The sequence below is a fragment of the Bos mutus genome, chromosome 12 (assembly GCF_027580195.1).
Source record: "Bos mutus isolate GX-2022 chromosome 12, NWIPB_WYAK_1.1, whole genome shotgun sequence".
Classification (NCBI taxonomy): domain Eukaryota; kingdom Metazoa; phylum Chordata; class Mammalia; order Artiodactyla; family Bovidae; genus Bos; species Bos mutus.
Genome location: NC_091628.1, coordinates 19,282,267 through 19,297,593, shown reverse-complemented (window position 1 = coordinate 19,297,593; position 15,327 = coordinate 19,282,267). Strand labels below are relative to the sequence as shown.

Sequence of the window (15,327 nt, the reverse complement as noted above, 5' to 3'; positions counted from 1 at the left end):
CTGCTGTGAGCCTTGACACCCATCACACATTTGGGGGATAACTTTTTTTATTGTCTGTCTACTCTGATAGCTCTGAAGTTATGTGAAGGCAGGATACCAGGCTGTCTTATTTACAAATATATCCCAGTGTTAGTGCAATGACTAACACATGGTAAGTACTCACTAAATATGCCTAAAACTCTAAAATGATGACTTACATGGTTGGTGATAGCAAGTAGGGTGAAGAGAAGAGGCAGAAATGGGCAGAGTAATTGGAAAAGAGAAGTTTTTTCGTGCTGCGATTCACGGGGTCGCAAAGAGTTGGATACGACTGAGTGACTGAACTGAACTGAACTGAACAGAGCTTGAACAACAGTGTGCAAGTTTCCCTTCAGTCAGAGAAGTGGCAAACGTGCAACATCTACTGCCTTAAGAACTAGAGTAGCAGTAATCTATTTATTCATTCTAAGCTTTTGGTGTTTTTTTTTCCTCCCCATCAAATGCGTGTTTGGACCATTTGGCCCACAATGTGAGGGCCTGGAGTTTTTAAGTGACTTATTCCCTAAAGTGCATTAAAAAACATGAATCTACATTTTAAAACAAAGGAAAAAAGAACCCAGCTTTTTGGTTTCCCTTGAAAAATTGGACCTTTGGCAAGCCTGACCCACAGTCCAATATGGCAAGAATGGTCTGAAGCCTTTAAATAAACCTGTGTTTATCAACAGGCCAATATCCACCATTTACAAAAATGGCCCAGACATAGCCAGGCCAACAAAGGCCTCTGAATTCATGACCTCTGAACCTCAGGTTCTCTGCTGCTGCTGCTGCTAAGTCGCTTCAGTCTTGTCCGACTCTGTGCAACCCCATAGATGGCAGCCCACCAGGCTCCCCCGTCCCTGGGATTCTCCAGGCAAGAACACTGGAGTGGGTTGCCATTTCCTTCTCCAGTGCATGAAAGTGAAAAGTGAAAGTGAAGTCGCTCAGTCATGTCCGACTCTTAGCGACCCCATGGACTGCAGCCTACCAGGCTCCTCCGCCCATGGGATTTTCCAGGCAAGAGTACTGGAGTGGGGTGCCATTGCCTTCTCTGCTCAGGTTCTCTAAGTCTCCTTTATTTTGAAAGAGTATCTTCTTCAATCTTTGCATGGTTATATTTCTCCCAACCTTTGAATGACCTCAGTGTCAAATGTTGCTTGTATCTGCCAGAGATTCTGAAACTAAATTATTTCACATACATTCAAAGAAGGACACCTGCTCCAGAAAGCAACTATTAGTGTTATGGATTCAAATTTCCCTTAATCAATTCCTATGATGACTCTAAAGGGAGATGCTAGACTAGAGAGTCTATGGATCAGGGCTCAACTACTTCTTGAATGCTGATATTATGTATGGTGGTGAAGCAGAGGTATTCAGTTCAGTTCAGTTGCTCAGTCGTGTCCAACTCTTTGTGACCCCATGAATTGCAGCACACCAGGCCTCCCTGTCCATCACTAACTCCTGGAGTTCACTCAAACTCACGTCCATCGAGTTGGTGATGCCATCCAACCATCTCATCCTCTGTCGTCCCCTTCTCCTCCTGTCCCCAATCTCTCCCAGCATCAGAGTCTTTTCCAATGAGTCAACTCTTCGCATGAGGTGGCCAAAGTACTGGAGTTTCAGCTTTAGCATCGTTCCTTCCAGAAAAATATCTATTTCTGCTTTATTGACTATGCCAAAGCCTTTGACTGTGTGGATCACAATAAACTGTGGAAAATTCTGAAAGAGATGGGAATACCAGACCACCTGACCCTCCTCTTGAGAAACCTGTATGCAGGTCAGGAAGCAACAGTCAGAACTGGACATGGAACAACAGACTGGTTCCAAATAGGAAAAGGAGTACGTCAAGGCTGTATATTGTCATCCTGCTTATTTAACTTCTATGCAGAGTACATCATGAGAAATGCTTGGCTGGAAGAAGCACAAGCTGGAATCAAGATTACCAGGAGAAATATCAATAGCCTCAGATATGCAGATGACACTACCCTTATGGCAGAAAGTGAAGAGGAATTAAAAAGCCTCCTGATGAAAGGGAAAGAGGAGAGTGAAAAAGTTGGCTTAAAACTCAACATTCATGGCATCTGGTCCCATCACTTCATGGGAAATAGATGGGGAAACAGTGGAAACAGTGTCAGACTTTATTTTTTGGGCTCCAAAACCACTGCAGATGGTGATTGCAGCCATGAAATTAAAAGACGCTTACTCCTTGGAAGGAAAGTTATGAGATATTGGGGATACATAAATACAGGAACTGCCAGGGTGGAGGTTGCAGAACGGGGCCCGGGACGATGGTGAAAAAACAGACGCTAGAGGGCTAATCAGTTCAAGTAATTATTGGTTATTCATGACGTGCCAGGCACTGTATTAACAGACGGCTTCAGCAGTAGACCCACCACTGTCGCTACTTTTATTGCGCTAATTCCGATGCGGCAAACCAGGTAACACACACACATAAACACACATATAACATACATATGTATGTGTAATATGGAGATAAATGCTAATTATAAAACCAAAGCAGAGCAAGGGAACAGCAAGTGAAGGTGGGTGCTGTCGTAAGTGACCCCGGCCAAACAAGCAAAGGAGCAAAGGAGGAACCGTGGATCCGTTTCTAATTTTCTTGGAAGCCTCCTTCGAAGCCCCGCCCCCTCCCTCCCAATAAGCGCAAGAGCCGTCTCCGGGGAAGCTCCTCCCACGCCCCCGCCCAGAGGCGGTCTTGGGGGCGGAGCCCCGCGCCCAGGCTCTCAAGCGCCCCGCGCAGAAAGCCGCGCGCTTAGGGTTCCCGGCATTCTCTGGGTGCTTTTGCAGGCTTAGAAAATTACCGCCGCCGAAGAATGGCATGCTGGGAACTGTAGTTTCCGGCCGCAGCCTCGCGTCTGAACGGGCAGTAAAAAGCCGCCAAGTGTGGCTCCATTCGTGGCACAGGACTGGCAGCTCCGAAGGGTTGTAGGAAGGGCTCTCTGGAGGGTGAAAGAGTGGGAGGGGAGATCACCCCGAGAACCGTCAGGCAAGTCCAGCTGGCTGAGCATCCAGGCCGGAGGCCGTCACGTGACTCCAGCCCCCTCCGGCGCCCGCGGCTCTCTTCAGCGCCGTTCCCGCCCCGCCCCGCCCCTCGCGTCCATCGGCCCGAGCTTCCCCCGGCGCTGCTGCCACCTCGCGCTCGGAGGCGTCACGGAACGTGCTCGCCTCTCCCCCTCCCCCGCCCTTCCCCACTCCCGCCCTCCCCCACCTACCCCTCCCTCGCCAAGACTCGCCGCCGCCGCCGCCGCAGCCGCAGGAGTAGCCGCCGCCAGAGCCGCGCGCAGCCATGGCCGAGAACCCCGGCTTGGAGAACCACCGCATCAAGAGCTTCAAGAATAAGGGCCGAGATGTGGAGGTGAGTGTGCTTCCGCGGCGGGGGGGCCCGCCCGGCTCGCCCGCCCGGTCGCGCCGGCCCTGAGGCGGCGGGGAGGGGCGGGGCCGGCGCGACCGGGCTGGTTCTCGCCGGCCCGCGGTGTGTCGGAGTTGGCCGCCGCCTCCCGTCCCTGCGGCCGAGGGGCCGGGCGGTGGGAGGCGGGCCGGGCTGCAGCCGCCACTGGCGGCTGCCCGGTGCGGAGACCGGGAAATGCCGGGGTTTTCGGCCCCGTCACGCGGGCGCGGCCTGCTGTCGGCGAGGAAGAGGTGTGGAGCTGAGGCGGGGTCTGCGGGCCGGGGCCTCGCGCGCCGGGGATGCTGCGGCCGCGGTCTTTCGAACGCCGCGCTGAGGGGGCGGCGCGGCTCTCGCCCGGCTCGCGGTGCAGTCTCCCGCCCGGCACGGCCCCCTCAGAGCCTCCAGCGCTGCCGCACATGGAGCCTCGGCTCCGCCGGTCCCCGCGCCTACCTTCGGCGAGCCGGGCCCAGGCGGGCGGTGGCGGCCCGCAGAGGGGGGTGGGGACCAGCTGGGTAACCGACTTGTTTGAGGGTGGCGGGTGGGGGAGGGTAGGATGCGCCAGGACCATTTTCTTATAACCCGGTGCGGTTCCCCGGAGCAATCGTGCTGAGCTTCTTCCAGTTCGTACTCTCGTTAACCGCTGGCATTTGGAGCATGCCGAAGGTGGACAATAGTTTCCCGTCTATTGTGTGGAGGGCTTTGGAAGAGACGTTGTTCCGACCTCCGATCCCAGGACCTGTTTTCTTAGCCTTTTCTTGTAGCGGAGGGGGTGTGCATAGAAGGATCATTCCTTTGATACGTTGTACTGAAATAAAGAGGCTTGGAGGGCCTCTTGCTGTAAGCTGGTAGAATGTCCAAGTGGTTGCAAAACTGTAAACATTCATCGCGGTCACTCAGTTCGTTGCTACTCAGCATGTTGCCATTGTCTCATTAAGGTGACATTAGCAGGTACTGTTTGCAAACTCGGCTTCTGCAGGCAGCGCTAGAGGTCTCTCTGCAGCTACTGAACGCTGTGTAGTGTGGTGCACAAACTTCCCTGGGACTCTGACCTCTGGATTTGCTAGGGGGAAGGTGTTTCAGGTCCACAGCCTCCTTTTCTAATACCAGGTGACACAATTTGCAGTTTTGTCATTCTTGCTCAGAGGCCAGAGTGACTTAAGAAAGTGTGCATTTTATCCTGTCTTAAAGAGAGAAGGTGGTGGTGGTGGGGATACGCCATTCAACGTTCTGTTTTGTAGAAAAACAGAAAACTCAGGCTATTTTTCGGAGCTGTCAAATTAAATACTAATTAGGAAATACCGTGGAATTCCCATTTGACTGAGACAAATAAAGGTCATCTATGTCTGTCGTGGTCATGATTAAGCTTCTTTTATGAGAAATACTTTTAAGCAAAAGTGAAAGTTAGGAATAGCAACAAGAAATTTGGGGACTGCTTCTGATTTTTGGTCCACTTGATGATAGGAGTTAATTTTGAACTTTTCCCATCAGTATTTGTTCTTGAAGCTTACACCAGTTATAGAGCAAAGCTTAATGTAGTTTGAAACATTCCGGTATTGTTTGGTATTGTTTGTATCGAAGTAATTAACAATCTTTCCGCTTTTGGGTGTTGGTGCAGGTTTTGTCTTTTTTTTTTTTTTTTTTTGCCTCTGTTGCGTTCTGGGAACTCAGTGATAACCTAGAAAGGACTCCTGCACATAACAGGCACGGTAAATGGCTGCTGATGATCAGACTGTGACCACTAACTTCTCAATGCGTGAAAAAGATGCCTGGTTGCTAACTAAGCCTTCCAGCCTGAAAGTATTGATCACAGCATTACGATTCCCAGGATACAGGAAGGAAGCTAAGGCATGAAGTAGCAGACATTGAAAGGGTAGTTCCACATGGCAGGCACTTTACTAAGAGCTTCATTGATAACCGCTTTTAGTTCTTAGGACAACTTTGTGAGCAAGGTGTAGCATTATCCCCACTTCACAGAAGGAAAGTACTTAAGATGACGAAGCTCAAGACTGCTTGTGCAGGCTGCACAAGGTCATGGAGTGGGTATGAGCGTTCATTCATTGTCTGTTGGGTATATAAGGTTGCTTAGTCTGTACCTCAAGGAGTTTACTTTGACAGTTCAGCAGGAGTGCAGGGAAGTAAACCGATCACTACAGTGCAGTAACATCAGTAAGTGTATGCTGAGAACGCGTGAGAAGATCCTGACTTGGAGCTGAGCAGTCAAGGGAGATGTTCTGTTGATTCCTAGTGGATGGATGGGAGTGAGTAGATCCTGAAGGATGCAAGAAAGTTGGCCTGGGAGAGGGAGAGGGCAAGGAAGGGGCGTTTCAGACGTCAGGGAGCAGTAACTGAAGAGTCCCAAGAATGTAGGGCTCTTCAGTTACCATTGTAGCTGGACTGCTAAGAGAGAGGGATGCTAGAAATGTGACTAAAGGGTGATCTGGGGTCAGATCTGCTCAAGTGCCTTTATTGTGGAATTTGGTACAACTGACACTAGACACCTTATCTAGTTTAGTCTTATCCTTTTTAGAAACTATTACCCTAGAAACTTAGGTTGCAACTTAGCTCTGTGACTAAATAGTAGTGATTATCAGTCTGTTTAAAAAACAGTGAAATATACTTTGATGAGCTATTAATCATTCCTATCTTTTCTCCTACAGAATAGATAAAAGATAAAACATTATAGATTATATAGCCAGCCAATACACAAGTTAAGATGCTAGGTGCAAGAATAAAACACATATTTTCTTTAAAAAAAAAAAAAAAAGTGTGGAGTTATGCCAGGGAATTGTGACTAGGGAGGAGGTTGAAGAACGCAGTTTCATAGTCATTCAATTGGGAATGGCTTCATAGACGAAAGATTGGGAAATTTTATAGAACGGATGTGCTAAACTTGCACTGGACACACAAGGAATTAGTGAATAAAGATCTGGGTGAAAAAAAGAAAAGTTAGATGAAGGAGGGAAGAGATGGGACTTTAAGGTTGCCTGTCGGAGCAGGCAATGGCACCCCACTTCAGTACTCTTGCCTGGAAAATCCCATGGACGGAGGAGCCTGGTAGGCTGCAGTCCATGAGGTCGCTAAGAGTCGGACATGACTGAGCGACTTCCCTTTCACTTTTCACTTTGACGCATTGGAGAAGGAAATGGCAACCCACTCCAGTGTTCTTGCCTGGAGAATCCCAGGGATGGGGGAGCCTGGTGGGCTGCTGTCTATGGGGTTGCACAGAGTCGGACACGACTGAAGCGACTTAGAAGTAGCAGTAGTGGTTTGAGAATATTTTTGTGGCAAAAAGTTGTTGATACGAAACTTCTTGATAAGGAAATCTGAAGAAATTTCAGAGTAGGGTTAGGAGGTGTAACATGATAACAGCCTGGAAAAAGGGCAGAGATAACTAGAATAAATTTTGGAGGAAAGGTACTGTTACCCATATGTATGGAGGAATTTGCCAAAAAATTAAGATCGGGGATGGTCCTAACATGGAATGAAGATTTGAACCTCCTCCCCTTCCTTTCTCTTCTTTGTAAAGCTCGGTGGAGAGAGAGGAGATAAAGGTTATCCTGAGCTTTATAGATGGAAGTCGGGGAGGGAAGGTCAGCAGTTCAAGGCTTGAGTGGGGGGAATGGATTTTGTATCTAAAACTAGGAAATACATAATGAATTCCATTTAGTGAATACTTATAAATCAGACTTGCAGGTAATTGCCACCTGGGTCAAATGTTCACTTCAAGGATGTGATATTTTAATCTGTGACAGAAACGAATGATTATTTAAAAATTCTTAACATTTATTGAATGCTTACAGTGTACCTGTTCAGTTCAGTTCAGTTGCTCAGTCGTGTCCGACTCTTTGCACCCCCATGAATCGCAGCACAACAGGCCTCCCTGTCCATCACCAACTCCCGGAGTTCACCCAGACTCACGTCCATCGAGTCGGTGATGCCATCCAGCCATCTCATCCTCTGTCGTCCCCTTCTCCTCCTGCCCCCAATCCCTCCCAGCATCAGAGTCTTTTCCAATGAGTCAACTCTTCGCCTGAGGTGGCCAAAGTACTGGAGTTTCAGCTTTAGCATCATTCCTTCCAAAGAACACCCAGGGCTGATCTCCTTCAGAATGGACTGATTGGATCTCCTTGCAGTCCAAGGGACTCTCAAGAGTCTTCTCCAACACCACAGTTCAAAAGCATCAATTCTTCGGCACTCAGCTTTCTTCACAGTCCAACTCTCACATCCATACGTGACCATAGGAAAAACCATAGCCTTGACTAAACGGACCTTTGTTGGCAAAGTAATGTCTCTGCTTTTGAATATGCTATCTAGGTTGGTCATAACTTTCTTTCCAAGGAGTACCTGTACCAAGTATCAATTCTTTATATGCATTATTTAGTCTTATGAAGTATGTATGTATTATTATCCAAGGAAGCTTGAGGCTTAACAGTTCTCAAGTAGTTAGCCCCAGGGCCTTGGATGGTTTATGTGACTGTGTGCAACTCTTTGTGACCCCATGGACTGTAGCCCACCAGGCTACTCTGTCCATGGGCTTTTCCAGGCAGGAATACCGGAGTGGCTTGCCATTTTCTTCTCCGGGGACAGTCCCAATCCAGGGACCACTGCGCTTCAGGCAGAACCTAAACTTATAATGAAGCCATGTGACACTAAAGCCATAACTCTTGCTTACCGTGCTTTACTGTCTCTTCACTGAGTAGAACCTAAGACATGACTTGTATGATGCACATCTGAAGGTTAATAAATGGGGAAAATAATTAGGAAATCTTAACTATACCAGAGAAATCCCTGTTCTTCCCAACCCAGGGATCAAACCCAGGCCTCCCACATTGCAGGCTGAGTCTTTACCAGCTCCAGCTTTACCAGAGCCACAAAGGAAGCCCGAGAATACTGGAGTGGGTAGCCTATCCCTTCTCCAGGGGATCTTCCTGACCCGGGAATCAAACCAGGTTCTCCTGCATTGCAGCAGATATTTACCAGCTGATCTATCAAGGAAGTCCTTTTCATTATTTTAAAACCTTGCTAATAAATTTTTTTGACATTCAATGTATCATTTTGATTTATTTACCTTTTATTTTTTTTAACTCTTGCAAAGTTTGCCTATAGTAAGAAGCTAGTTTGTTGGTTTCACTGAAAATAGTAACTCATGTTCTTGGCCTTACCACTTAAACTTTAGGCTTCTGTTTCTTTTGTTTATTTTAAAATAATTTTTTAATTGGAGGATAATCACTCTAAAATGTTGTATTGGTTTCTGCCATACATCACCATGAATCAGCCATAGGCATACATGTGTCCCTTCCCTCTTGAACCTGCCTCTCACCCCATCCCATCCTTCTAAGTTGTCACAGAGCACCAGGTTTGAGCTCCCTGCATCATACAGCAAATTCCTTCCTGCTATCTGTTTTACGTCTCATAACGTATATATTTCAATGCTGCTGTTGGTTTGTCCCCCCTCTCCTTCCCACATTGGGTCCACAAATCTGTCTCTGTGTCTGCGTCTCCGTGGCTGCCCTGCAGATAGGTTCATCAGTACCATCTTTCTAGATCCCACATATATGTATCTGTGATATTTGTTTTTCTCTTTCTGATTTCACTCTGTATAATAGGCTGTAGGTTCAGCCGCCTCAATAGAATTTACTCAAATGTGTTCCTTTTTATGGCTGAGCAATAGTCCATTGTATATATGTACCACAACTTCTTTATCCATTTATTTGTTGATGGACATCAACCTAGGCTGCTTCCATGTCCTAGCTATTGTAAATAGTACTGCAGTGAACATTGGGGTACATGTGTCTTTTTCAGTTATGGTTTCCTCAGGGAATATACCAGTAGTGGGATTGTTAGGTCTTATGGTAGTTTTATTCCTGTTTTTTTTTTTTTTTCAGGAATCCCCATACTGTTCTCCATAGTCGCTGTATCAATTTACATTCCCACCAACAGTGCAAGAGGGTTCCCTTTCCTCCACACCGTCTCCAGCATTTATTGTTTGTAGATTTTTTGATGATGGCCATTCTGATTGGTGTGAGGTGATACCACATGATAGTTTTGATTTATATTTCTTTAATAATGAGTGATGTGGAGCATCTTTTCATGTGTTTCTTAGCCATCTGTATGTCTTCTTTGGAGAAATGTCTGTTTAGGTCTTCTACCCACTTTTTAATTGGGTTGTTTGTTTTTCTGGTATTGAGCTGCATAAGCTGCTTATACCTTTTAGAAATTAATCCTTTGTTAGTTGTTTCATTTGCTGCTGTTTTCTCCCGTTTTGAGGGTTGTCTTTTCACCTTGTTTAGTTCCTTTGCTGTGCAAAAGCTTTTAAGTTTAACTAGGTCCTATTTGTTTATTTTTGTTTTTATTTCCATTATTCTAGGAGGTGGGTTATACAGAATCTTGCTGTGGTTTATATCAAGGTTATACAGAATCTTGCTGTGGTTTATATCAAGGAGCGTACTGCATATGTTTCCTCTAGAGTTTGATAGTTTGTTTATTTAATCGGAGAATAATTGCTTTACAATGTTGCGTTGGTTTCTGTCACACAACAGTGTTAATCAGCTATAAATATACATGTATCCTTTCCTTCTTGACCCTCCTTCCTTGGCTTCAGTTTTTAATATTAGGGCTAAATAAATATTTTCTTATCCTCAAATTTAACTAGCACTAATAAACTTGTTTCTTTCTTTGAAACCTCTATTGGCAAGAGACATACCTGCCTAACTGTTCAAGCTTAAAATCCTTATCCTCAACTTTGATTCCCTTCTTCCTTGCCTTCACTTATCTGTTAGTCGTCTGACGAGCCCTCATATTTTTGTCTTTGTTTTCAGTCTTAATACTCTGCCCTAGTGTCGGCCGCTGTCGTCGTCACCTACACAGCTGTGGCAGTGCCCAGGTTCCCCTGGGTCTTCCTCCCCGGTGTAGCTTATGGATTGATCTTTCTGAAGTCTTTCTGTAGCACTTTTCTGGCAATTCATCCCATTGCATTCAGGATAAAATTTAAAGTCCTTAGTATGCTACACTTAATTTTACAAAAAATCTTGCCTTTTCTGCCTTACCTACCACTTCTTATACTTCCTATACATTTTGTACATTTGTATACATTGCTGTATACTTGATTTTGCTGTCTGTTTAGTGGGGCTCACTCTGACAAACTCTTTCTTCACTCAGACTCCTCCATACTGTGATACACCAAGATTGCAGTTCCTCCAGATATTATTATAGTTCCAAAAAAACCCTTCAGCAATTCTCCACAGGGTCTTTCTTGACCAGTAATATACTTAGTACTATTATTCTCTATTTTTTTCCTTCCCTCTAGTGCTTTTCTCTGAGTTTTCCTTTACGTCTTTAGTATAGACTGCTGTGACGTACAACAAATTCTCTTGTGTGTATAACAGCTGTTAAAGTGGTGTCTGTCAAGAAGCCCACTGAGTCTAGGGACCTTGGGTTATGACTGGTCATTTATTGACTAGCACGGACAATTTATTTAATAAGCACTCTTTAAGAAAGATTAGATAATATAGTTGGGAGTGAAAAGTACAGTCTAAGATATTAATAATTTCTTTTATTATTGACTTTATGGCATTAATACTGTTGTCTGACCCTCCATTGACAGTCTGTTCTACTATAATATATTTCTGTAATGTAAACTAGTTCATATTTGAATGTTAAAGAGGAATGATGTTAGTTCATGCAAAATTCATGTAGGCTAATACTTGATTTTTACCAGCACATGAACAGTTTAGCCCTCCCAAATAACAGGAGTTGAACACAAGTAGTTGAAGTACAGAAACAGTTGAACATAGCAAGCCCAGGAGTATGCCTGTTGGCTCCCATGAAATGTGTGTTCTGTCTTAAAGGTGCTTATTGTTCTAACTGTCTTGGTGTATTTCCCTCTTTCTTCCTAATTTTGCAGAACATGAAGTTTTTCAGAACTCTATATGTCCTATAGCAGATACACTATAATACACTATAATTATCTTTTCTTGAATTCACTCTCTGGACATATAACCTCTCCTGGTCCTTCTGCCTCATTGATTATTCTTTTCGGGTCATCTTTGCCAACTCTTCTTTCTACTCAGAGTATATGCGTGTCTTGAAGTTCTGTCCATAACTCACTTCTCTATGGACTTTTTCTTGTCCACATCAGAAGTTGCCTTAGTTTTAACCACCATTTCATTGTGGGGAGTTTAAATCTGTTTTAATAATCTACTGGAAATTAATCATATGAGCATCACATCAGCTTCTTAAGCTCAAAGTGTTTAAAGCCTTTGCTTTTTTCTTTTTTCTGTTTATGGCATCATCACTCTCACCGTGACCTGAACTTGAAATTTGAGAGCTTTCCTGGACTCCTTCCTCATCTTCTACGTTCAGTCAGATGCCAGTCATGTAGCTTGATTCTCTGCTGTCTCAGGATTTGGGCCCTGCCTCTATTCCCCTGCCTCCAGCCTACTTTCAGCCTTGTTACTTCGCATCTAGCAGTTTAAAAGTTGCTTACAAAGTGGGGTTCTTGCTTCAATTCACGAGGCTTTTCAGTGAGCCTGACACCTGATTATTTCTCCAGGTTCCGTGTCCGTTCCTCACCCCCCCAGCCCCACGCCTTTAAGCTCTGGCAGCACTGAGCTGCTTATGCGTAATCTGGACTCCTGCCCTCCCCTGCTTGCCCTGCTATTTCTATTCTAAGGGCTATCCTGCTGACTGGAGTCTCCTTCCCTGCCTCCTGTTGCCTGGCTAATTCCCACCCCTCCTAAATACTCATCTCTTCTGAGAGGTCTTTCTGAATCTCCCTTCATCCTCCAAGGTTGTTAGCAACCTTTCTTCCCTCACTGTGCTTGGAAAATTTTTTTTTTGTTTTTACTTTTTTAATGTTTTTATTATGTTTTATTTGTTTCACCTCTGTGTACCTCCATTGCATTGGTTGGAACAAAATAAACATTAAAATGTCTCCTGAATGAGAACATTCATTGTAATTTTCCTAAAGTATGTTTTCTTTTTTTTAACTGAAGCGTTCAATCTTACTTCCCCACAAAAGCCCAAACTTTTAATTTGATAGGTTAACTCCAATACTGTGGCCACCTGATGTGAAGAACCAACTCACTGGAAAAGACCCTGATGCTGGGAAAGATTGAAGGAGGGAGGAGAGGGGGACGACGGAGGATGAGATGGTTGGATGGCATTACTGACGCGATGGAAATGAGTTTGAGCAGGCTTCAGGAGTTGATGATGGACAGGGAGGCCTGGCGTGCTGCAGTCCCTGGGGTCGCAAAGAGTCAGACATGACTGAGCGACTGATGTGAAAAAATATTGAGAGATTAAGACACATGCATAGTAGAATTTTCTTATACATCAGACATGATAATTTATAATTTATTCCCAAAGACTTTGGCTACTTCTCTAAAAGATAATGCATTCTTAAATAAATAGCACATCACCCTGACACAGTTAATCATTTCCTGATAATGGCTAATGTAATCCACATTTAAATTTCCCCAGTTGTCCTTTAATTTTTAAAAAAAAACATTTGGTTGTTAGAACCATGCCATGATTATACAAGATCTGATCACATTTGGTTATGTCTCTTAAGTCTCTTTTAATCTAGAACAGGCATCTCCCACTGTGCTTTTCATACATAATATAAAATTTACCATTAATATATATACACATAAATATAAAATTTATTGTTTATATATACATAATATAAAGTTAACCAATTTAGTGTACCTTCTGTGGCATTAGGTACATGTACATTGTTGTATAACCTTTCCCACTGTCCATCTCCAGGACTTTTCATCTTCCTCAACTGGAACTCTGTCTCCGTTAAACAGTAACTGAAATTTCCCCTCTCTCCACTCTCTGGCAACATCTCTTCTGTCTTTATGAATTTGACTGTTTTAGGAACCTCGTATAAGTAGAATCATATAACATTTCTCCTTTTGTGACTAGCTTATTTTACTTGGCATAATGTCTTCAGGTTGATCCATGTTGCAGCATGTGTCAAAATATCCTTCCTTTTTATGACTGATTAGTATTCCATTATATGGACACACCACATTTTGCAACGTTTATCCACTGATGGATTCTTGGATTGCGTTTATTTTTCCGCTGTTTTTCCCCACCATTAAAAAAAAAATGGCTTTAATTTGGTGAAGGAAGAAAATCAGATCCATTTTCTTATATTTAGTCAAACCACATGAAATTGCCATTTTTACAGTTTGAAGCTGCCAAGTATCATCAAATTCCTATGGTTCAGCTTATTAGGCTGTCCTAATTACTGGCCACAGTGGGCCCCTCCCACAAGCTACAACTGTCTAGGAGCAACTTTAGTGAGGCCATTCAGCCAACCTTCAGCGGAGTGGTGGTCATCAGGCAGAGAGTAAGGCACATATATTTAGGCTTGGAGAAGCTGTGAGAATAAGTCAAGTTCACACAGTTAGTGGAGAAACTGGAACATGAACACACAGCGTTTGGTTCCATGATATCTGAACCATGGTATACATGTGTCTCTAGCCAGTCACATGTATCTAGCCGTGAAGATATCCCATGTCCAAGGTAAGAGAAACCCAAGTAAGACGGTGGGTGTTGTGAGAGGGCATCAGAGGGTGGATACACTGAAACCATAATCAAAGAAAACTAGTCAGTCTAATAACACGGACCACAGCCTTGTCTAACTCAGTGAAACTAAGCCATGCCCATGGGGCCGCCCAAGATGGGCGGGTCATGGTGGAGAGGTCTGGCAGAATGTGGTCCACTGGAAAAGGGAATGGCAAACCACTTCAGTATTCTTGCTTTGAGAACCCCATGAACAGTATGAAAAGGCAAAATGATAGGATACTGAAAGAGGAACTCCCCAGGTCAGTAGGTGCCCAATATGCTACTGGAGATCAGTGGAGAAATAACTCCAGAAAGAATGAAGAGACGGAGCCAAAGCAAAAACAGTACCCAGCTGTGGATGTGACTGGTGATAGAAGCAAGGTCCGATGCTGTAAAGAGCAATATTGCATAGGAACCTGGAATGTTAGGTCCATCAATCAAGGCAAATTGGAAGTGGTCAAACAGGAGATGGCAAGAGTGAACGTTGACATTCTAGAAATCAGCGAACTAAAATGGACTGGAATGGGTGAATTTAACTCAGATGACCATTACATCTACTACTACGGGCAGGAATCCCTTAGAAGAAATAGAGTAGCCATCATGGTCAGCAAAAGAGTCCGAAATGCAGTACTTGGATGCAATCTCAAAAACGACAGAATGATCTCTCTTCGTTTCCAAGGCAAACCATTCACTATCACAATAATCCAAGTCTATGCCCCAACCAGTAACGCTGAAAAAGCTGAAGTTGAACGGTTCTATGAAGACCTACAAGACTTCCTTTTAGAACTAACACCCAAAAAAGATGTCCTTTTCATTATAGGGGACTGGAATGCAAAGGTAGGAGGTCAAGAAACACCTGGAGTAACAGGCAAATTTGGCCTTGGAATACGGAATGAAGCAGGGCAAAGGCTAATAGAGTTTTGCCAAGAGAATGCACTGGTCATAGCAAACACCCTTCCAACAACAGAAGAGAAGACTCTGCATGTGAATATCACCAGATGGTCAATACCGAAATCAGATTGATTATATTCTTTGCAGCCAAAGATGGAGAAGCTCTATACAGTCAGCAAAAACAAGACTGGGAGCTGACTGTGGCTCAGATAATGAACTCCTTATTGCCAAATTCAGACTTAAATTGAAGAAAGTAGGGAAAACTACTAGACCATTCAGGTATGACCTAAATCAAATCCCTTATGATTTATACAGTGGAAGTGAGAAATAGATTTAAGGGACTAGATCTGATAGAGTACCCGATGAACTATGGATGGAGGTTCGTGACGTTGTAGAGGAGACAGGGATCAAGACATCCCCGTGGAAAAGAAATG

At 44.4% G+C, this 15,327-nt stretch overlaps 1 protein-coding gene across 1 annotated transcript in view; it reads left to right on the top strand.

The window, feature by feature from the left end:
• Positions 1 to 3,231: 3,231 nt before the first annotated feature.
• Positions 3,232 to 15,327, top strand: part of KPNA3 (karyopherin subunit alpha 3) — a 98,630-nt gene continuing 86,534 nt past the window's right edge. Inside the window, exon 1 of the mRNA XM_070380341.1 lies at positions 3,232 to 3,391. Coding sequence (XP_070236442.1) covers positions 3,323 to 3,391 — 69 coding nt within the window. The 5' untranslated portion in view covers positions 3,232 to 3,322. The remainder of the gene's footprint in view (positions 3,392 to 15,327) is intronic.